Source organism: Eleginops maclovinus, chromosome 4 (genome assembly GCF_036324505.1).
Source record: "Eleginops maclovinus isolate JMC-PN-2008 ecotype Puerto Natales chromosome 4, JC_Emac_rtc_rv5, whole genome shotgun sequence".
Lineage (NCBI taxonomy): Eukaryota > Metazoa > Chordata > Actinopteri > Perciformes > Eleginopidae > Eleginops > Eleginops maclovinus.
The window spans coordinates 10,342,571-10,364,828 of NC_086352.1; the positions used below are offsets into that span (position 1 = coordinate 10,342,571).

Here is a 22,258-nt window from a genome sequence, read left to right on the forward strand (position 1 = left end):
TTGCCATTACAGCTTGTATGACAATGAAATGCCAATGTTGTGTGTACAGCTTATTGCAATGCCCCATGGGTACAAACCAAATTAACTCTGACTTAAGAGGAACTAGATGTAGCTCAGGTTACGAATTCAGTTTGGATTTGTTTAGCAGGATCAATGCATACGCTTTTATCTAAATGGCTGTTTAATCCTTTCATAGCTTCTTTTGTCCTTGTCACTCTGCTCTCAGTCCTCTACTTGGCATTATCAACATAGCCACTGGTCTGTTTTGGTAGTGATAGCTGTCACTAGTGATTCTCTCCTACACATCCTCAGCATCTCAGCGTCAGCTCTCGCTTTAAAGCTAATTAGAAATTAAGACACAACACAATGTTGTAAACTGAGTATTGCACCCAAGTTCTGCATGCACTGCAAAGATGGTCTAGGCAAGAAATGGAGCAACCAGGAGAAAAAAAAGAGAAGAAAATCAATAGTCCACTCTGCCTCCAACATCTTAATGCCACTCTCAGTGGAGGGGGATGTGTGGAAGTGATGGAGTCTCTGTCAGTTACGAGACATCAGAGGAGTTTTTAATTGAGGCCTCAGTGGGGCTTGGAGGGACATGGGAGATGTTGAAAGAGAGTGAGCCCGGCCGGTGTCAGATGAGGTGGGCAGACCGGTTATGAGACAGTATTGTCGCCCACTTTTATCCCTCTCCCAGAATAGGGTTGGGCAGCATGACATGGCATTTATAACACAGTATAGTTTTTATTAATAATAATATTGATGATGGTATATATTCTTTTATCATGATCTCAATGGAATGAGATTCAAATTCAGGACAGACTCTTGATAGTAACAATTTATTACCTGAAGTTAAAGTTATAATCATGAACTATTAATATAGTTTATAGCGGTTGTGGAGGAGTTTCATACCTGGTGGAAATTAAGAGCTTATCACACTGCACAGCTGTGTGTGTGTGTGTGTGTGTGTGTGTGTGTGTGTGTGTGTGTGTGTGTGTGTGTGTGTGTGTGTGTGTGTGTGTGTGTGTGTGTGTGTGTGTGTGTGTGTGTGTGTGTGTGTGTGTGTGTGTGTGTGTGTGTGTGTGTGTGTGTGTGTGTGTGTGTGTGTGTGTGTGTGTGTGTGTGTGTGTGTGTGTGTGTGTGTGTGTGTGTGTGTGTGTGGGTGGGTGGGTGGGTGGGTGGGTGGGTGGGTGTGTGTGTGGGTGTTTGCTTTTTTTTACACCCCTGCAGTACAAATTCAGTATTAGGTTTAGGTGAAATAGTTTGCTTGTGTCTATTTCATGCACCATGGACATGTCCTACCACCTCAAACTTGTCTCATCATTAGGACAGGGACTCTACAATGCTTTGTTTTTTTATTTAAACCAGTGCCAGTGCTACTTGTGTCAGAGCTGGAGCCTGTTTTCAAACCTTCTTTATACTTACTTGCTGACATGTTTCCTTATGACTTGCTCCTGCCTCTTCTGAGCTGTCTGATTCAATGTCTTCACCCGCCCTTTTCCTAGCATGCAAATGTGTGTTTGTTTTAGTGTAAAAGGGAAGTGATATGCTCACTGGTTAATATGCAGAAAGCCTATGCTTGTGATGAAATGCAACGTGACATTTAAAATCCATTCTGTACCAGAACAAATAGAGTAGCCAAATCCACATCACTGCAAGTATCTCCACCAGTGTGAAGTTAATTCTGGTTATACTGCCAGCCTCTACCCCAGGCCATTGTATATATGTTCCAGCAGAGAGCTATTACACATTCTTGCACCTCTCAGCCTGTAATGTAGCCTCCGCCTTGCTAACACGACAACCATGCAGTGGGCTCTGAGCTGTATATCCAGTTAATTAGCCAGTCTACTGGGTATGGGATTACCTTCGACTGTAAAGATGAGAAAGCTCTCTCTAACCTTGCCTCGGGCATATCTGAGTAAGACTTGATATCATCCCTTTGAATATACCTGGGACTTCGCTGTGCTCCCCTCCAAATCAGTGACTGTCATATGTTGCCCTCGGTGTATACTTTAGTGTAAATAAAGCTTCCTGACAGTTATTGAGTTTACCTGAATGAGGTGTATTTAAGGCACTATGACATTGTTTGTATGAATAACATGAATCATTATTGTCAGTCACATTATCTTTCTATGTGCAAGTATCTTTTAGATATTATGTATGTACATGTGTAGGAAAATGCACACACATATTGAACTGTTGTGTAGACTCACGTCTCAAAAAACAACCAACAATCCCATAGCAGTAGTATTTATACGCCTTTAAAATGAAAACCAAAAACAGCTAGACACATTGAGCCGAGAATACATAATGTAATTGAGGGCTGTACATCTAAATAATGTCTGAAATAGACAACATTGTTCGGAGATTTAAATTATACCGCAGGTGATCAAATATTCACTTCAGATTAAAGTCTGACCTACAAAACCAACTCCTCATTCTGACTCCATACCGTCTCACTATAGTATCTCTGGACTGTGAGCCAACTTTCTCCTGAAGAAAGGTCAGTATCAGCCTGACATGTCTGAGAGACAGTTTATAGGTTGAGAGAGGTCTAATAACTCAAACCCTCATTGTGATTCCAGCTCAGTCCAGCATTCACGTCGTTACCAGCTCCATGTCTGCTCGCTTTTGAACCCTCAACCTGAAACGTATTCACCTGCTTGTTTTATTCCACCTTCTCAGGCTGCATGGACACTCATCCGCTTACCCCCTCCCTCTAACCTTCCCTCACTCACTAACTCATTCACCGTACTCTCCTGTTCACCCTTCACCATTTCCCTCACCACCACCAGATGGCTTTTATAGTTCTCCTGCTGAGAGAAAAAGAGGGCTGTTGGAAACTTTATTCCTATAAATGCAGAGCCATTACTCTGTTTTAATGTGCACGTCTGCACATCATACACTCGTGTATGCCACAAGCCCATGGCGTCAAGGGAAGGGCAATAATGTCAGACAAATTGTGTAAGTAAATGGGAGATGGGTCGTCCAGGAGACGAGCGCATCGCCTCCCTGCATGACAATAAGACAGTGAGGTAGCATCTCGCTGAAAAGCAATTTATTGAAATGCAAAAAGAGGAGAGAGGCCTCCGAGCAAAGATGCTGACAGGACAAAAACCTGTCGCCATCCATCTCTGTTTGCCAAGTTTTGCCTCTACAAGTGAGCTTCTTATCCTCTCCCCAAGAGGAGATGTGTTTCCTAGAAACCCTCCATGAACAGCTGTTGTGCCTGTGTGGTCACAATCTTTCCATGCTGGGGTGGAAAGGGAAGGGTTCAGAGGTTTTGATGAACACCTCTGAGGTAGATAATAAAGGCTGGTAATTGAAACTGAAGCGGCAACACATTTAGAGTCATTTGTTCAATGTAACCCTAATATTCATGCTCATGTTTTTCATTCTGGCTAATCCATGTTGTCTGACACCGAGGCCATCTTCTTTCCATTAGCACCGTTGTTATTGTTTCTGCCAATCTCTTTCCTGCGAGATCGGCGCTGCTACACAGACACTGAATAAAGAAGTTTAAATCACCGATGTCGGTGAGCCTGCTTGCACTCGCTGAGATAGTATGCATCAATCACCTCGCCAGTGTTGGGTGAATGTGATTTAAGCGTGAGCTCCTGTTTTGTCTCACTGAGTTTTATATCTCATTCACTTCTTCCCTGCCTTACTGTATTGTCTCAATGAATGTCTTCATCTCAGCCATGTGACCCATTGTTAGAGAGATATATAAGTGTCTTTCCAGTCATGGGCCTGGCTTTGCCTCTCTGGTCTCCAGGGTTGTAAAGGCCCTCCAGCTGGACCAGGCAATGCCACAGATCAACCCCTGGGCTATCCCCTAGTCCACGACACTCTTCTCTGATCAGCACTGCTCCTCCACAAGTCCCCCCTCTCCCTTCCTCTATCTTTACAACTAAGCAGGATAAGGTCAGGTTGTTCATCCTGACAATGAAAGAAAAACCTAATTGACTCTTCCTCTCTTCCTGCTCATCCCTCCAGCTTGTCTACAATGAGCCTTGAGGCTCTTTTTAGCCTGAAGCCATCCTTCTGTCAAGGGACATTATTCTTCTTTGGTCATAGCTTAAGAGGCTAGGTTTCTTCTAGGCAGGTAAAACTGGGCTGACAGTTGCAGAGAAAGCAGCTTTGATCTCCTCCGTCTTCACGTTGCAGAACCAAGATGACAGGCAAGGGAGTCTTAGGAGCACTTTATTCTACCAAAGGTGCCGGAGAGAAAACACTCAGGCTTGTAAAACTGCCTGCAAATCTTTGCTCTCACATTCACTGAAGCCCAAACAATACCAAAGCTGGCCCCTCGCTAGTCCCCTATAGTGTCTTCCAGAGAATAAGGGAGCCTCATTTCTCACCAGTGATGTGCCTTGTGTTAGAGACTCCATATGGAGGTGGTGTTTTATCATACTCTTGCCTGCCCCCATTAAATATCTATTTTTACCATAGCAGTCCTCTGTGGCCTCCTACATTATGATGCACGAAAAACCTATGGCGAAGCACCACCTATAAAAAGTGTCTATTAGTGGAGGATGCGCCAGGTGTGGTCAATATAACCTGTAATGCATTTTGCAAACATGAATTGAAGGTGCATTTGTAGCTACCACTACGGCCATTTTATTCTATATCATTTTTTAAATATAAGTTTGATAAAGTTCAACAACAACAAAGAGCTGCGAGGGATGGACAACATAACACATCACATTATATGTCAAATATAAGAGAACATAATACCACAGCAACATTTTAAAGCCTCTAAATCTGTAATAGTGTCAACTCCATGCCTCGCACACACAGTTGCAATAAAACCTGAACATTTTATGTAGGCTACTATATTGGATATGCGTTATATTGGGCAGGTGTTTCTGTCATTGTGTCCACCTACCAAATCTCTCAGTAAGGAATGAGACAGATATGACCTCTATACTGTATTTTATTTGGGCATTTTATATGACCAAATAATACCTAGATTTGTGACGTCACATAAAGGAAATAAGTTAGGATTAATGGAAAATGGTGGCAACACACTTTACTCCACTGCAGGCAGCACAGACAGTAAACCAATACAGACGTTAACACGTGCACTTTTACTGACGCGCATCAAACATACGGAATCTAATAAAAGCAAAATTCACAAACGCTGCATGCAAGTTAAATGTGCTGAAATGTCCATTATTGCATCAAGACTTCAAGCCTTCATGTGGGAGTAAATTATATGACAAATAAATGAAAAGATGCAGTAAATCTAGAGTGTAATTTTATTCACAGGCTACATACTTTAGCCCCTATGCATTCTGTGTTTACTTGTCAATTAGCATCGAGTGTTGACATCAGCAGAAGTGAAAGGAAGTAAATACAGACAGGAAACGCTGTGAGTGTGTGGCATTTAAATTGGTAATTATAATTGTCTTGTTTCATTCTCTATCAGGTCAGTTATAGCCACACTTTCCACTTGTTTTGATGTGTATTTTAATTTGTGCCAGGCATTAGACAGTATGGAGAAAACGTGTGTGTGAAGGGAAGTTTCCCCTATCGCTGCGGCTCTGTAGTCTGCAGACTCTGGGTAATGTGACAGTGCAGCCAAAAGCACTCCATCCTTACCCTAGCACAGGGGGGAATAGGGAAAGGGGGGAAGGGAGGATAGGTAAACAGAGCCATTAGAGACAAATCTATTTCTGAAGAAAACAAAATCACATCATCAAACAAGAGAAAAAGAAAAATATGATCCTGCAGCCCCCTGGGCCCCGGCGTAGCAATGATAGCCGACTATGGCATTTGTCTTTATCAGCCTGCCTTGAGGGAGGGAGAGCGTGGTGGGAAGGTGTGAGAATGAAAAGAGAATGAGAAAGACAATGGAAACAAAGAGCACGGCGTCTTCTTCACTCGTCACAAAGAGCTAGATACATTTGTTACTGTTTTGACTTCTGAGACGTGAGCGGCTTGTGTATGATTATTCCTCTTTCATACATGTTTTGTTGTTCCGCTGTCCGTAAGAATTGGCTCTCCGATGGTCATCCTTTAAATATAACAGAGTGAAGGGCTCGGTGGACAGCGAGCCACAGTATCATCAGTCATGACCAGCCTGGGGAGGCATACGCAGCTTCATCAAAATGACAAGATTGACTTTCCAGATTTTATCCTTTCTCTGTGACATTTCGTTGTTTATTCTGCTCCACAGTAGCCGTACCAGAGTGTCTCTATAGTGCCTTGTGTATTGAGGGACTCTTGAAATAGATATATATGTTCAACGGACTATGTTGACCTTAAAATTGAAATATATAACATGTAATAAACATGAGTATTTGTCACTGACAACTGCCTCTTTATTCAATTTAAGGCACTTTTTTCTATCTGATACTGCCATTTAACCAAGAAGTAGTTTTATCAAGACTTATCTGCATGCATGCTAACAGCTCCGTGGGGGGGTACTTAGGAAAGTGGTGCTTTGGGCTAAATACTAATGGTGTCAAGCTAACATGATAATGTTAAGCAGGGGTAATCTTTACTTTGGTTACCGTCTTAGTTAAGCTGTGTCAGCATGCTAGCATTAGAACATTTGCACTAAACATGAAGTACAGCTGCGGCTGATGGGGATGTTTTGTAGTTGACAAACCAATTAACTGGTCAAATTATAACTTTGACATGAGGATGATGCTTTTTGAAAGGTTAAAGGGATCACTAAAGTTATTAAAATGTATCCAAAGGCAAAATAAATGTCTGTTTTCATATGATTTCTAGCAATCTATCCAATAGCTGTTGTGACATTTCACTCAAAACTACCGTTACCAGCTCATGTTAGGGCTGGAAAAAAGTCAGAGGATCATTGAAGTTATTACGTGTCATGATCTGGTGACCACTTATGTCTGTACAAAATTAAATGGCAATGAATCAATATTTGCTGGGATATTTCGGTGAGGAGAATCAGGTATATTTGCTTCTGAGCATCAGATGGACTGGATATTAATCTGAGAATGTCCTCCAAAAGCATGCCTCTATTTGCCCTCAATCCTGGCTGGGCTGCATTATAGCCTTCCTGCATAGCTGAAGCCAAGTCTTTACAGATGCTCCATCATTTCCTCTTTGGAATGGCAGTCATTTTTCAGTGTTTTTTATTATTATTATCTGCCCAGTGCGGGCACTCTCTGAGGGAGGCCTGTTTGTGCCGCAGCCAGGCTCGCAGCTATTTAGCAGCTCGGCTGTTTTCTTTTCTTCTCCCTCTGTTCAGTTTGAAATCCCCAGGGAAATTTGGCTGTGTCTCTGATATTTCTGTCCTGCTGACCAGTTTTTATTCCTTCTCATCAATTTGCAGTTTGCCGACATACTGTAACTCACTTTGATGTCTAATTGTCTTCAAAGTTATTTGAGTGTAAAAAAAGATCATCAAAAAGTTGTCGAGAAATATGTGCCGTGCAAGTTTTTCAATTTTCCCCTATTTAAATTAAACTGAATTCCTAGACATTAAGAAGTTATAGAATATTAAATCAAACGCATCACAACATCAGACATCTGAGCAATGTGAAGCAGAAGGCAAGGGGGTGGGATAGTTAGCGCCAACATCCTCTTAATGCTGTGCCAATGCTGTTTGAGTGAAACGACAACACAGTCTTATGTGCCTGCATAGCTATCTGCCATCTGGACTCAATTGAATGAGTCAAGTGTCTTAATTGGACACTGGTAAAGCAGCTCATACTCTGCTCACATTGAGCAATGGTTCACAGTAATGTCTCTAAATATCCCTTTATTTCTGAAACTCAAAACTTATAGAGAGACAATATGACGAGCCTTACGATGATGACGTTGAAACCATGTTTTGCTTCCTGTTCTGCAGTATGGATAAGTCATGGTTTTTTATGATAATCAAGTTGAATTTAAATAACCTTATATCACAAACTACACATTTGTCTTAGGGAGCTTTACACCCTCTGTTCTTACACCCTTGAAGGGTACAAGTAAAAACTCCCAGAGAAATCCCACTACTAAATAAAAAATGGAAGAAACCTCAGGGAGAGGAACAGGGGAGGCCTCCCTCTGTCAGGGCGGACCAAAGTGCAATAGAAGGGTTATACAATTACAACATAGTCAATCCATATGATAAAGAGGACTGTATATTCAGAAAAGATGGATCCAGGTGCCTCCGAAAGCAGCGAAATGGTCAAATAATAGTGATGGATACATCTGTGACAGTTGTGCTCCTATTTTAAATCTGCAAGAGTGAATAATGAGGCTGTCCCTCTGCTGTCCCCTCTCTCTGCCCTTTTGCTTCAGGTCAGAACATTGCGTTCCCCCCGGTGGCTCTGTGGGTAACTGTTGGCCTGGCCGTGTGTCTGCTGGTGTTGCTCATCGCCCTGGCGGCTGTCTGCAGCAGGAAGATCAAGGAGAGCTGTGAGGAAGCCAGGAGAGAAGGTACAGGGAAAGAAAGAAAGAGAGGGGGGAGGGGAAAGGTGGCTCTGCACTTTCAGCCTGATATTCTCACAAGTCATTGGTGATGACTCGAAAAGCCATGTTTAATCCTTTATATTAGATAGAACCATGTTTTTTGGCCTTCATTAATGGCAATATAAATTTCAGAACGTTCAGCTATTTGCACAAAAAACAAGATTTCCTGATTCTTTCTTGGACAGTGTTATCATTCATACACAGTTCAAGGGCTTGCTGAATAATGGATGCTAACCTATCATGCTCTCTGGCCCCTTCAACCGTTCGCAGGGCCTTTTGATAAATGCAAAATGACTCCTAAGCACATAGTGATCAGTAATTGATATGCATAATTGCAACATGTTGCCTAGATGATGTGGGAGGCACAAGAAGAGCGGTGAGAGAGATAGCAGCAGAAAGCAGTGATGAGATGTTAACTGCTCAAGGAACTTTGAGAATCCAGAGGGAGTTCTGCTTAATGTGCAGAGGCAGGATCTTGGATGATGGGACACATATCTTCAGCAAAAAGGGACATCATTACTCGAGTCCAGTAATTAACCGTGCAGAATGGCTGAGGATCGCCGCCAGTGCAAAGAGAAAAAGTTTTGAAATGAGATAGATAGTGCAGAGCCACCAGCTCTGCTGTAATGAGATCCGCTCATAGTGGAGGAGACATTTAAATAAAGGTCAGCCAGTTTCTGCACCAGGGCCCAGAGGTTTAAAAATAAATATGGAAGTGACACAGACTCAGAGGAAAAAGTAAATAGCTCCATGAAACATATGAAATCAAATGAAATGGAATGAGAGAAATATAATGCAGTTCCTCCCACGGGTCAATAGGCTCCTAGGGTTGTTGGGCCCTTTTATTCAGTGTGTGGGGATGGGGGGTTACAGCTACGATTCCTGCCTGCTCCGAAGGCGGGATTGATTATGTGGTCAACCACTGTCCGCCTTGTTGAAATGTTAAGTCTTATTCTGTACCCTGCCGGATAAAGAGTGGGAACGTCGACTTATTCACACATCATGCAGACTCTTATGATACAATGATACTGTATGAATACAGATGTGGCAGGGCTCAAAATAGGATTGTTAAGCACATATCCAGAGCTGTGGGGAGGAAAGGAAGCGGGGAACTGCAACCTAATTGTAGTTGTCTTATCTTTTAATGGCGTTCCCAGCTATGTTCAGATTGAAGTTGACTCTCTCTTAGCCGTGTCTGGGTAGTGAGGGTCAGCAAGAGTGAAGAAGTGAGTAAGTCATTTTTCTTACCTGTCATAATGTATGTGGAGCACCCAATATCGTAACAGAGCAGAGCCGTGAGCGGAAGCTCAATTCCAGAGGCAGAGTTGTATCCGAACACCAGCATGGTTCAGATCTCTCTTCCTTTACATAATGGTTATGTATCTAATATATGCTTTCAGTGACCTATCCGGTGCCGCTGTTCCATTTCTCCAAAGCATATTTTACATTTAGATAAGCATATGATTTAATCAGACTTACGCTCGGAGCTCATGTGTAGGTGACATGGGACGGATCTCCCCTGTGTGACGGATGAAAATCATGAGGGAAGCAGTGTTTCCCCTCGGGGGGGTTTGAACGCAGTGGTGCACATTTTTCCCAGGGGTGAAGCCTCTATACCGAAGACCAAATGCCTTTGATTATTCACCTTTGTGTGCTTGTGACTCGCATGAAACAACGGAAACGTAGATTTCCTTCACTGCACATATATTTAGCAAATGTTCATAAAATCTGACTTTAGTAAAAAAAATCAAATTAGCAAAACAGTCACATTTTTGTCATCAAGAGTTGGTATTCAAAGCGAGAGAAAATGAATTTAATCCTAATCAGCACAAACTCCGGCATCATTAAGCATCAGATTTTAAAGAAAATACGGCTATGCTGTTTCTTGGGTGCAATAATGAATGAATTAGGCTGACTAATCAGTGTATTTATAGTACTATAAGTTTACTGAGAGGACATTTGCCTTTGCTTACATTTGTAACAGTCATGATGTAACAGCAGTGTTTGAAGGGATTCAGCAGCAGCAGTGCTGCACCACTTCTCTGTGGGGGAAACAGAGGCAGAAGGGAGGATGATGAGAAACAGTAACACTCTTCTGGCTTCACTGAGTAGCTTTCTTTCCCCCCGACTCTCTCATCTTTTATGTGGTTTGTCCATCTTTTGTGCTTAAGCCATAACGGCTCTACTCCTTACCCCCACACATCTGGGAAGCAGCCAACAGGGGCATAAAATTGTAACATTCTCAATGTACAAGGGAAGCAGTTCTCACTCCCTGGCCTGTGGATGCCCTCGCCTTCACCCTTACTTTAAGGTGCCTTTAAATGAGCCTCACTATCCTATCAAAGCCCCATCCCCCGAGGTGTTTCCACTGCCGCCACAGTGGAGGGACTTGTGGTTGATTTGCAGGTGTTGAATGAAGCAGTGAAGGTTACCAGGCTCACACATCTACAGTATATGAATGTTGCACCACAGTGCTGGAGATGTGAAATAGTGGTATATGTTGCTTTCTCCAAGGTGATGTTCTGGATTTTACTCTCAAAGTGCATTATTAAGAAGATAACTCACACAGGTATAGTTCACATTTAGTTTTTCTGTACCTATCCAAATCTGGATGCCCGTGTTTGGGCTAGGTCCCAATGTGGAGGACCCCGGTTCGGATCTGGCCACGTGTCATGCCATCCATCTCCCCTTTCAACACTAAGACTTGAGTTAAGGCACTAATAAAGAAAATCTAATTTCATTATACAACATTACACAGGGACGAGAAAAACTGAATAAATAATGTGAGGTTATTTAAATCCAGAAAAGACAGGGAATCAGGCAAACGTATAGGAATACAAACAAATGACTTGTATTGCCTTGACATTTAGTTTTGCTCAATCACCGGTTTAATCTCATGTATCAGACTCTAAGTATGCAATTTCAAGCCCAATCGATGTGATGTGTGTCATAGAAATAATATCAGGCGCTTGGATGCTCTGTTTCAGATCTATTTTTAGTGTGTGTGTGTGTGTGTGTGTGTGTGTGTGTGTGTGTGTGTGTGTGTGTGTGTGTGTGTGTGTGTGTGTGTGTGTGTGTGTGTGTGTGTGTGTGTGTGTGTGTGTGTGTGTGTGTGTGTGTGTGTGTGTGTGTGTGTGTGTGTGTGTGTGTGTGTGTGTGGATGCATGCCTTGTGTGTGTGTATGTAAGTGTGACAGCCATCACTGGTTTGCCTCCCTAACTCTGTTGACAGTGGGTTTTCGGAGAGCCAGCAGCTAAAGCCTAATGTGATTACTGTCTTTGCGAAAGGGCTGGATGGGAGGTTAAAGGGTGGGTACGGCTCTGTGAGTATGTGCGTGTGTTTTGATGCAGCGGGCGGGAATTGTGCGGAGCTTCGTGGTCATATAGCTCTCTCACCACAGCTTGTCCTTTGAGCTGTGAGGGATCAGCTCACCATAGGCTTGTAAAGAAGTGACTGCATTGCGTGCCTGCCTTTGTACTGTGGCTCTCTCTGATAATGGCTCCTCTGTCTCCCCCACAGCTGAAGAGGCCAAGGAACTGGAAGAAGAGGAGTCAAAGACAGGTCAGCAAATCCACACCTGGTCAAGCCTCAGCCTCTGCATGCATCAGGGTTCTGCTTTATGTGTCAACTCGAACTGCTTGTGACAAAGCTGGTCAGGAAACAGATGAAAATCCAGTTATTATCCCTCCTACTGTCAAGTGAGGCTGACCGATCCATTAAAAAATATTCCATTAATATATATTTTTTTGGTATAATGCTTTCAAATAACTACTGTATATTCAAATAAATAAAAATAAAGCTTATCATTTTATTCAGTTTGAAACCAAAAAATGGAATAAAAATAAATTAATAATAATAACAAAAAAGGATCCCTAAAAAATTATAACATTTGTGGTTCTTCAGAAGGTTCTGTGGATAAAAACGTAATACAACATCTCTTTTTATAATGTTATATCGTTGCAAGACTAACATAAGGATGTGGGTCAGAATTTACCCTATTTTTGATAATTTGCTGATTTGGCTTGATGTGGTTCTACAGCATTGTACAAAGTTAAAGTTACAAATCCCTTTGATGAAACTGATGTTGAAATGTGTTAAATATTTTGCATTCACAACTTGGAAGGGGTGCAATCATGCACGGTTGTAAACACTGTCAGGAACAGGCAATGGAGCATTTCATCCACTGAAGGGTGGATCAAGTGGGCACTGCGAGCAAACCAGAACGAGTCTGTACACAGGGCAATTAGTTTAACACATGCAAAATCTCTCTGACATCTTGATCTAAATTTAACACATAGGTTAAATTCTTTACTCTGCAAAATAAGCTTTGAGTTTACAAAAAATATCAAATCACCCATAATTTAGCCTTCTTTATAAAGAGCCCAGGTGGCAGGATGGTAGGGGCCCAACAGAACAAGTAACTGAATGTTAAGTTTGTTTACTGAAGTGTGAGTGAATGCTGATGAAGCATAAGTGCATGTGAGAAATGAGACGTGCTCCAGGCACCAAATCCATTCAACACACTCAGCCAGTGGCTCAAGTCTTCTGCTATGAGTGTGTGTTTGAGGCAGAGAGAGAGAGACGGGTGCACTAATTTAGTGATGCCAACAAGCTGTTTTACATTATACATTCCCCCAAAGCTACAGCTATAACACTGAAATCTATCTTGTCTATAAATTCAATGGTAACAAGTTCCTCAAGTTTCAAGTTTCACAAAATGCCAACAAAAGTGCTGCCGTGTCCTGAACTTAAACGATCATTTTCCCCAAGCCAAATTGATTTTCCCTCTTCCAGTCCAGGCTGAAATGTGTTATGCATATTATTGTCACTTGGAACACGTTGAATTTTTATGATGAATCATCCAGCAGAATGGACAGACATCACCTGTGACAGCCCTCGCACTGCTTAATGCTTCACTGATTCTGACAGGTCACTCTTCTTTAAAATCTAACAAGTTTGAATCACTCAAATGTATTTCATATCTACATTTTCCCCATTCCACAAAGTCCTGCATTAAACCAGGAAATAAAAATGAACAAGATTAAGAGACGTCAGCCTCGCTGTTTTCCCTTTTAGGCTGCATTACGTAGAGTTGTGCTTCCAGCTAGATGCTAATATCAACATGCTAACAATGACAATGCTAATATTATGAGATTTAGCAAGTTTAAGGTTTTAAAGAAAAGAGCAAAGCTTTACTCTTTGCTTTTGGGCTAAATACAAAAATGCTGACAAGCTCAAGCAACAATGAGCCAATGTTTAGCATGATATCATCTAAGTTTAGCATGTTAGCATGAACACATTTGCTAATTAGCTTGCTGTATTTGCTGAGTGTAGAGCTGCATGTCTACATTACAGGCAAAATAGTGGTATTAAACTTTTCATCTAATGCCTGGCAAATGAGCATATTTCCTAAATGTCAAACTATCCCTTTTATACCGATTCAGTATATTTCACCTATTTGAAGAAGGGGCTTTAACTTCAGCTTTAAAAAGGGTTATAGGTTTTGCTCAGAAGTCATATTTTGCTTTTCATAACGCTAGCGAAGCAGGACAAAATACTTTTGTGTGTGCTTGTTTTTTCAGTGATGACAGTAATTTGATATTTTGCTTACTGTGACCTTATGAGTCCAGAATTAATTTCCCCATTAGCAAGTAGAGCAAGCTTCTTTTGCTGGCCCAGCCTCAGTTACTACCCTCACAGTCCTGAGCAGTTCTCCCTCAAGCGTTAATGTCATTAGAGTTATTCATTTGACTCCTTCTTTAGTCTGATTGAATTATTTAGCCTTTCTGTGAACGGCAAAGTTAATACCATGTGATTTTAATAAGCTGAGAGGTGAAGGAGGGCCTCTGAGTGAAGGGGGACAATGACGTTCACTCTCTAATGCCTCTCTCATGAATGTTTCAGAAAGATCTGTGCAGCCTGAAGTGGAGTCAGCCATCCTAGACAGACTAGACAGACTTAAGGTGCATTTACACTGCATTGTGAGGCATGGGTCTACTTAACTGGACTGACGTGGAACTATCCTTTTTTTGGTTTTCAATAAGCAAAAGGTGTCGATAATACCTGGTTCAAGGTGCTTTTTTGTCGGTTGAGGATCCAAGTGAGCTGAGCCCATATTAGAACATGGACGTAAAAAAACGCTGAACCCTGACCTTTCTGAGTAAATGTTCAGTAGTTAAACATGGGACGCACTGCACTAACCAGCCATTTTTACATAGCCAAGCTACCGCCAAATGCAACCACATCTATTGCTATTTATAAAAAAAATTAGACATCCTACAAAATCCTGTACAGTCCAGACCTCACTGTCACGGATGAAAGGATACAGAAATTGTTGAGTTACATTTGATGTCACTAGGCACTATGATGGTTAGCTAAGATAGCTGCCTACACTGAGGGGGTTCTTACTTCAGAGGTAACTGAACAGTACCTGGTACCTTAAGTGAGTTAACTCTGCTTGAGGCGAACTCTACAGTGGTAATGAGGCATAAATAGTTCAGATTTAGCTAAAGGGAAAGGGCAAAGGACTGAGCCGGGAGACTTGCCTGTACTCCAGCGACAAGACAGAAACTTGCACCCCACCCCCCCTGCACCTCGCTCTTGCTGCCTCACGTCATCGCCCGTGCACCTGGTTGATCCAGGTGGACGTTGTGGGCGGTGAACTGGTGAAATCAAGCTAATGGCTGTGCCTTCTGAGATCACTATGTAAGCACTCAAGACAGGAAGCTTTGTTTTGCCATCTGGCTCCAATTGCGCTGACAAAGGCAGAGGTTCCTGCATGAGACAAAGGAGCTGAAATGAGCCCCACTTTAATAAACCCAGGATGATGGGGAGCCACGTTTGTGTGTTATCTTAATGAGCTGTCCAAAGGAGAGCGCGCCTCCCCTTTCAAAGCCAGCCTGATTCTAACAATAACCAGTGATAACTAGGGACCTGGGCGCATTCAGTTGCAATGGGGTAGGATCCCTTTGTTGCCTTTACAGTGGAGGCAAATAATGTTTAACAAACACTGGAGCTCACATTCTGGATTTATATGCAGGTGCCAAAGCCAGGAGCATTCCCTTCACACACACTCACAGGTCCACACAAATGCAAAGGGATGCACACACTACTGGCTGATAGAGAAACACTGTTACACAGTAATCTACATCCACACAGATGTGCAGTGTGTACAGTTCTGCTGGTTTTTTCCCTCACCTCCCCACCTCCTCCATGAAATGTGTTCTGTAATCTGAGCATGATGTGCTGTTTAGAGGGGGCTGCAGTCACGCAAGTGCAGCTCCTCCTGTCAGAAGCTGGCTTTAGTTTGTGTGCAGTTGCCCCTGTCTTTCCCTAAATCCTGGACTCCAAGGAGTCAGGCCTTAGAAACCATCCCTGGAAGAGTGTTAGTCGGTGACCCAGTTCTTTTAGACAAAGAATTGTCGGAAAGAACAATTTGATGCGCCCTTTGAAAATGAAGCTCCATTCCAAAAACGGTTTTATTTACCCCTTCTTAACCGAGCCAAGGTCCCGTGAAGGTGGGAAGTTAGGGAATAGCGGGCCTTATAAAGCTTGAATGCACAAGGACGCCCCTCCCTTTACCACATTCTGGTTCCTTCATGCCAAGGCCACCACTGAAAGTTGCTGAAATCTTATTAAAGCTTCAAGCCCAGTAGCTCATCACCGTAAATGATTTTAAGAAGCCAGCTAGCTAAGACTGTGTAAAGGTGACTCTAGAGCAGACAGACAGCAACAAGGACAGCTATACCAGTCAAAGTCACCTCTGCGCCTATTATATCCCCCCTCTATCTTGTCTATTGAGTTATTCACATCGCAATGAAAATACAGCAGCCTAATGCGTGAGGAACAAATTCACCCTGTGTCTGTCATGGCAATCTGAGTGTAACATCTTAACTGCATAAATTAAGATGTTTACATATTTCTGTTTGGCTCTTTGGCTGTCTCATGGAGTTCTGTCCATTAAACATAGTTAATTTGACTATTGTTGGGCAATATACCCTCCATTATGTTCATTTTACCATAACAATTGCAGTAAAAGGAAATTGGATAATTGCAAGCAACCAGCAGCGACTAAAGAAATGTTTTTTAATAAATGTGGTTTCTTAAAATCTGGTTAAAACCTTTTGATGAATTCCATTTACTTCAATTAGAGCAAGATTTTTCAATCAATCAGACCTTGATTTTCACATGCAGACACATCCTGGAGTTGGTTTTCACAACTAATCCAATAGCATTTGGTGGCAGTAGCTTATCAACAGATTCAGCACTGTGCCAGCAAATGCAATAAGAAGAAGAATGCTTGCAAGAAAACAAGGATGTAAACAATAAAATATTTCAGATATCTTTTTAAATTGGCTTTGCAGATGTGGAAGAAATGCACTCGACATGTTTGCTGGACCTCAGGGAAACACCTCAGGACTTATAAATGGCAAACTTCTTGGGCACATGGCATTAACAAACCAAGGCTTATTAAAAAGTTGCAAACCGTGTTCTTTACATAACCCAGTTTGACAGACCTGCAGGTCACTAACATACCATTCCACATTGCTAGTTTGAATTGATAGGGCCTTGGAAAGCAGCCCCGGGGCGACTCTGCTTGACATGCTCTGCCTTCTCACTGGCAACACACACTCAGCCACTGGGCCCTCCCAACGGTCACACATTACCAACTAAAGATATGTAAATAGAACATTCATGTTGCCTTCATTATTAGATGTGGGTCACTGGATAACTTCAAGAGCACTAATTAAAAGAGCTCCCAGCACACCATTGCTTAGTAGTTGCGCACACGTTACTCAAGCACTGCACTCATGTTGCCTGCTGGTTGAGCACCATACAGTTAGCTGTATTTACTACTGTGTTTTCTCCAGGGGGGAACCCCGAAAGACGCTGTTTTGGTATTGAAGGTCAAGACATTTGTTCGTTAACAATGGGAATTATAAATTACACAAATCACAAACATACATATAGGTTTCACATAACCACAACTCTCTAATTATGTGCAAATAGGTGTTTCCTGTAGATGCTGTTCTCCCTTATTGCTATAGATAACTTCAATGTGAGATTTCAAAATAAAATGTCCAAGTTGCTGAGAAGTTTTAGTTTAGTTTAAGGAAAGAAGTCCTGAAAGACTTGCAGCACACGGAGCTACTTTTGCATCCTCTAGAAGGTTATCTGCCGTTCCCGTTGAGGAAAAGGCCACCTGATCATTGTCAAAACAAATGTAGGAAGAATAACAGCCCCTAAATCATTTGGAATAATGAGTGTTGTCACCATTAATAAAAGCAGTCAAACCCCCTCAGTGTGCAACTGTGTAAAAGGAGCTTTTGTGAGAGGACAGAGGAACTTTAGGAGTGAAGGCAATCCTTTTCCTGGGATGAATCCCCCTGTACTGACGCCATTTACATCCTCCTGCCATCCAAACCCCCACCTCATCCCCCCTTCTGTCATGTAATCTACGCTCCTCTGACAGCACAGCCAAGGCCCGGTGGGAGAGTGCCTATCCATCTCACTACCCCAATCTGCCTCCCCTGTTTGGTTCCACATGAGCACTCAGCTGCTGTGACTAATTAAATAAAGCGCTGTGCCCTCTGCTTCCTGTTAGCCATGGCAAGGTTGGTGCACAGAGAGGGAGCAGAGGAGGAGGTGGGGGTGCTGAAGGAGGAGGGGACGCAATAACAGCTACCAAGCCTGTAATGATGCTCTGGTCCAAAAGACAATACACAAAGTTGATGCTTGCATAATGACTTAGTTGAATTTCTCTCAAAGTTTCAATATTGTGATCTTATCCTCTTTTTTTTCAGCCATGACGCTACTCAACAGCTAAAGTCAAGAGATAAAAGGTGAGTGTGATTGCAATGTGAATATGTGTTGTTATATACAGCTGTGTGCTTTATTTGTTGTCACACTTTTTCTTATCACATTGGCCTTGTGTTCTCAGCCGTAATTCTCTGGAGGACACAGTGCCTCTGTAGGTTATGGGTAAGTGCTGCTGTAATGAGGCTAGGCTGCATTCATTTAGCAGACAGTCGGGGAATATTAGAAGTCTTGACATTTTGATTTCCGGAATCACAGGGTCACTGGCTGATATGACAAATCTATTTCATTTTATCAGGCATGCATACATAAATTCCCTTGCCTGTTGAAAGCTGTAAGATTCCAATTGATGGTAAACATTTAATGTGGGAGTTTCTACTTCCTGCTGTCTATAACTTCATATTCAGTGTCAGCCTGACGTTCTCAATCTTCCAACTTCAGACTGGAGTTGACCATTACATAATAAGGTTAAGAACACAGTTTTAATGGATTCAAGCAATGTTTCCCAGATTTCTAAGATGTTTGTCAAACCCTTACCATTACATAAATGTAAATGTTCAAATATAGCAAGTACTAGATGAGAAATGAGAAAGGGAACATTAAAAAAAGTCTGCTTGTTTCCTGTTGACATTGGTCAAACTTCATCACTACTATGTCCTGCTAAAATATAAATCTCAATTGTAGTTCTACTTTTTTATGTTGACAAGAAGACGTGCAGCAATCCAACAACCCCCATCTAAATATAGCTATAACCAATCAAACAACCATCTATAGACATATAGCAATGTATGAAGAAGGCCCACGTAAGAGTAAAACAAGGCATACATTATGGTATAAAAGGAAATGATACTCTTTATTCCATAGACTATACAGTCTATGCTTTATTCGTACTGTGACCTGACTTTCAGCACCATGGACAGTTCCACTTTTCGCACAGCAGACGAAGCTGGTTGATTAAATGTATTTATACATCATAATTTGGGCCTTTATTGGATAGATATTGAAAAGGCAGACAGGAGGGCCCCCCGGCCTGTGTATATCTCTGGGCATTGGGACTTTACCTGGCATGTTTGATTTGAACTTTGGTCTGTTCTGGATTAGTACATGACCTAGATGAGCAACTTGACAGAAGGAGGAGTGTTGATAACTGGGAACACACACACACACACACACACACACACACAGATTAGTAGCTGCGTTACTCCTGTCAGACAAGGAAAAACGTTATGTAATTTCAGCAATGATGTGACCAGACTGCAGGATCATCATTGTTACATATATCTTCAAAGAACAAGTACCACAGATGGCAACTCTGGAGTACGTGACCAGAGATGCTTCCATGCTTTTTCCTTCCTGACTGATATGAATCTCCCTCTCTGTTCGTGACTCCTGCTGAGCGCATAAAAAGGTGGAGGTGGACCATTGTGCTGCAGTGGGGATTGACTCACCTGGCTAGTGCAGACTGGTCAGTCCTGCCTCTTTAAGCTGCTTTTCAACCCCAATTCTCCAGATGTACTTTGGAGGTCAGGATATTTATACTTTATACTATTTTATTACCTGGTGTAGGGCAGTATTCTAGTTTTATTTTTCCTTCAGTATTTCTTCACCCTTCCTCTTGTGAAACTGGGCTTTTGTCCATGTTTAAATGCTAGGAAGGCAGCCAGTTGTTTATAGGAAATATAGCTGTATTCCCCATTTTTAAATGAGTCTGCAGGCTGACCTGGACTAAGAGCAGCAGAAGTAATACAGCGGTAAGCAGGCGAGCAATCTAATAGTAATGGGAGCCAAGGTGCTGGCCCCTGTGGCCCTTGGGTAGAGGATTGGGACACTCCCACTGGCACCATGCTCACTCAGCCATGGCCGTGAACCTCTATAGGCCAGGAGAGCCCAACACCCTGAAGGTATTTTGGTAAGGCTCCAGTGCTGTTACCAACAAAGCACAGTTTGGGCAGAGGATATTTTGTGTTGTGAAATAGATGCTTGGATGTTTTTTGACACATTTTAAAGGCACTCAATTTGACAGGTATTGACGTTTTTTGTCACTATCGTGCTGGAATGATAAAAGCATTTTGATGCTAGAGGGTTTGTCTTTTATCAGAAAATGAGACACAATTTGACACGTTTAGCTACTGATGATTCCCTGCTGTTCAGGAAAATGTAGGCTCTATTAAACGTGTAACGCAGCTAAATCATATCTATTAAAATAAACATGAATAATGGTTCAAAAAGTAGTACTTTATACATATTTTTGAAGATTTTTCATTTTAAGAAACAATCAAGCAGGTTGTGTCTACGCTCGGTCACACTAGACAGGTAGCAGCATTATCTTCAGGCGGCTGTTTTAAATGTGTGGACATGTTTTGACCACAGGCAGATATGCGTTTTGCCAGCCTAAAAATGTGTTATAATACAGACCCATGGAGAGTTTGGCAGAACTGACGTTTGCAAACAGCGTGAACACTTCTCTGTGTACCGCTTGCATTGTCATTTTCATTTCTCTAGGCAAATACTTTGTATAAACCTTTAGTTTGTCAGACATCAGATCGGTCTCCAGCTTCCTTGTTTTCCAGTCATGCTCCAAAAAGAATTTCCATCACAAAACTAATAAGGGAAACCTGTACGAGAAGTCCCCTCAAGCTTATACTTAACAGCATCTGAGAAACAGCACAGATTCTCTATGTCAAATGGATGTCTGGCAATGTGTTTGTGTACAGCATGGGCCCACCTTTTGCAGAGGAGACAGAGAAAACTGCTCAATGGCACCACTCTCTGTGAGTCACTTCACTACTGTCTCAGCATACAGTATGGACGTACACTTTATCTCTTCTCAAACATTCCTCTAACTCTTACATTAATTCAGATGTGTGAATACTTTTATTACAAGCTTGGACAGTTACAGCTTGTTCTTATTATACCCTAACTGGTCATTGCCATAAAGCCGCAGCATGCAGAGTGAGTAAAAGATGATGGAAGGTGCAGAAAGTAATTTCCTGTAACTAGCCAAAATAAAGTCTGGCCAGCAGGAGTCAAAGAGAGGACTTTACTGTAGTACCCACTGACCTTCACCGAGACTGTTATTGCAAGATAATACCCTGGAGCCCCTCGACCTTTCTGCTGCTGAATCATCCTGGATCAATTATTCTAATATTTGTGTGGCAGTTTTGCTATCGATTAATGCATTTATGCAGAGTGCAGCATATCTTATTTAATAAAGCAAGGCTCTGCATTTAATTAAGCCGTTTTAGTGTGAGGCGGCACTCTGTTTTCATAAACCTTTACCTTATCGATACATGTGTTCATTCCTGACTTATGTTCATCCATTCAAACTTGTATTGTTTCATTACTGGTGGCCCAGCACAGATAACATAGTAAATGGCTCGCTGCAGCACACTCAATATTTTGTAGATAGTTTCCATCATTAATGCTACCATAAATACTGCATACTGATCATTATGGCAACTCTGTGCTTCTGGAAACTTGGACATTAATGGGAGTAGTTCAGTAAATAAAACTTGATATTGGCTTGTTGTCTTTCCCCTGTTCTAGTAAAAATAGAATGATGTAGGCAGGCGTTAAAAGAGGGATGAGTACGTCTTTATTTTATACACCTTTTTGTGTGTAGGTAGAGGGTTGGTTTTACACATTTCTCCTCCTCTTCATACTGTACCGAAGTTAACTCTCTACTGTAGACCACTGTCATGAATGTGGGTCAAAATCCACATACAGTGTTCTCTAAATACATACTCCAGCTGTCAGCCAAAGCGGGTGTGATGATTCAGAATACACAGTGAGTCAGCTGGTTATTTCCCAAAGTTAGATTCTTAGTTCAAAATATACTCTTTGCAGTGAAGGATAGTTGTGTAACCACGGGGTCTGATACTGCTTTATCCAGCATCGCTTGGAAAAAGAAAATGCTGATTATCAGCGTTGTTGTTCTTTGGACACTGGAGTTAATGTGCACCATCACACAACTAACGGTCGAAGGGTCGAGGGAACTTTACAA

The 22,258-nt window shown here is 42.0% G+C and overlaps 1 protein-coding gene across 3 annotated transcripts in view; it reads left to right on the plus strand.

Moving 5' to 3' along the window:
* cd276 (CD276 molecule) overlaps positions 1–22,258 on the plus strand; it is a 66,217-nt gene that overhangs the window by 36,537 nt on the left and 7,422 nt on the right. For 2 of the 3 annotated variants that reach the window (XM_063882102.1, XM_063882103.1), the window contains 3 exons: positions 8,269–8,406; positions 11,959–12,000; positions 18,243–18,281. In XM_063882102.1, coding sequence (XP_063738172.1) covers positions 8,269–8,406; positions 11,959–12,000; positions 18,243–18,265 — 203 coding nt within the window. In that variant the 3' untranslated portion in view covers positions 18,266–18,281. The remainder of the gene's footprint in view (positions 1–8,268; positions 8,407–11,958; positions 12,001–18,242; positions 18,282–22,258) is intronic. The other variant, XM_063882104.1, reaches the window with a different exon arrangement.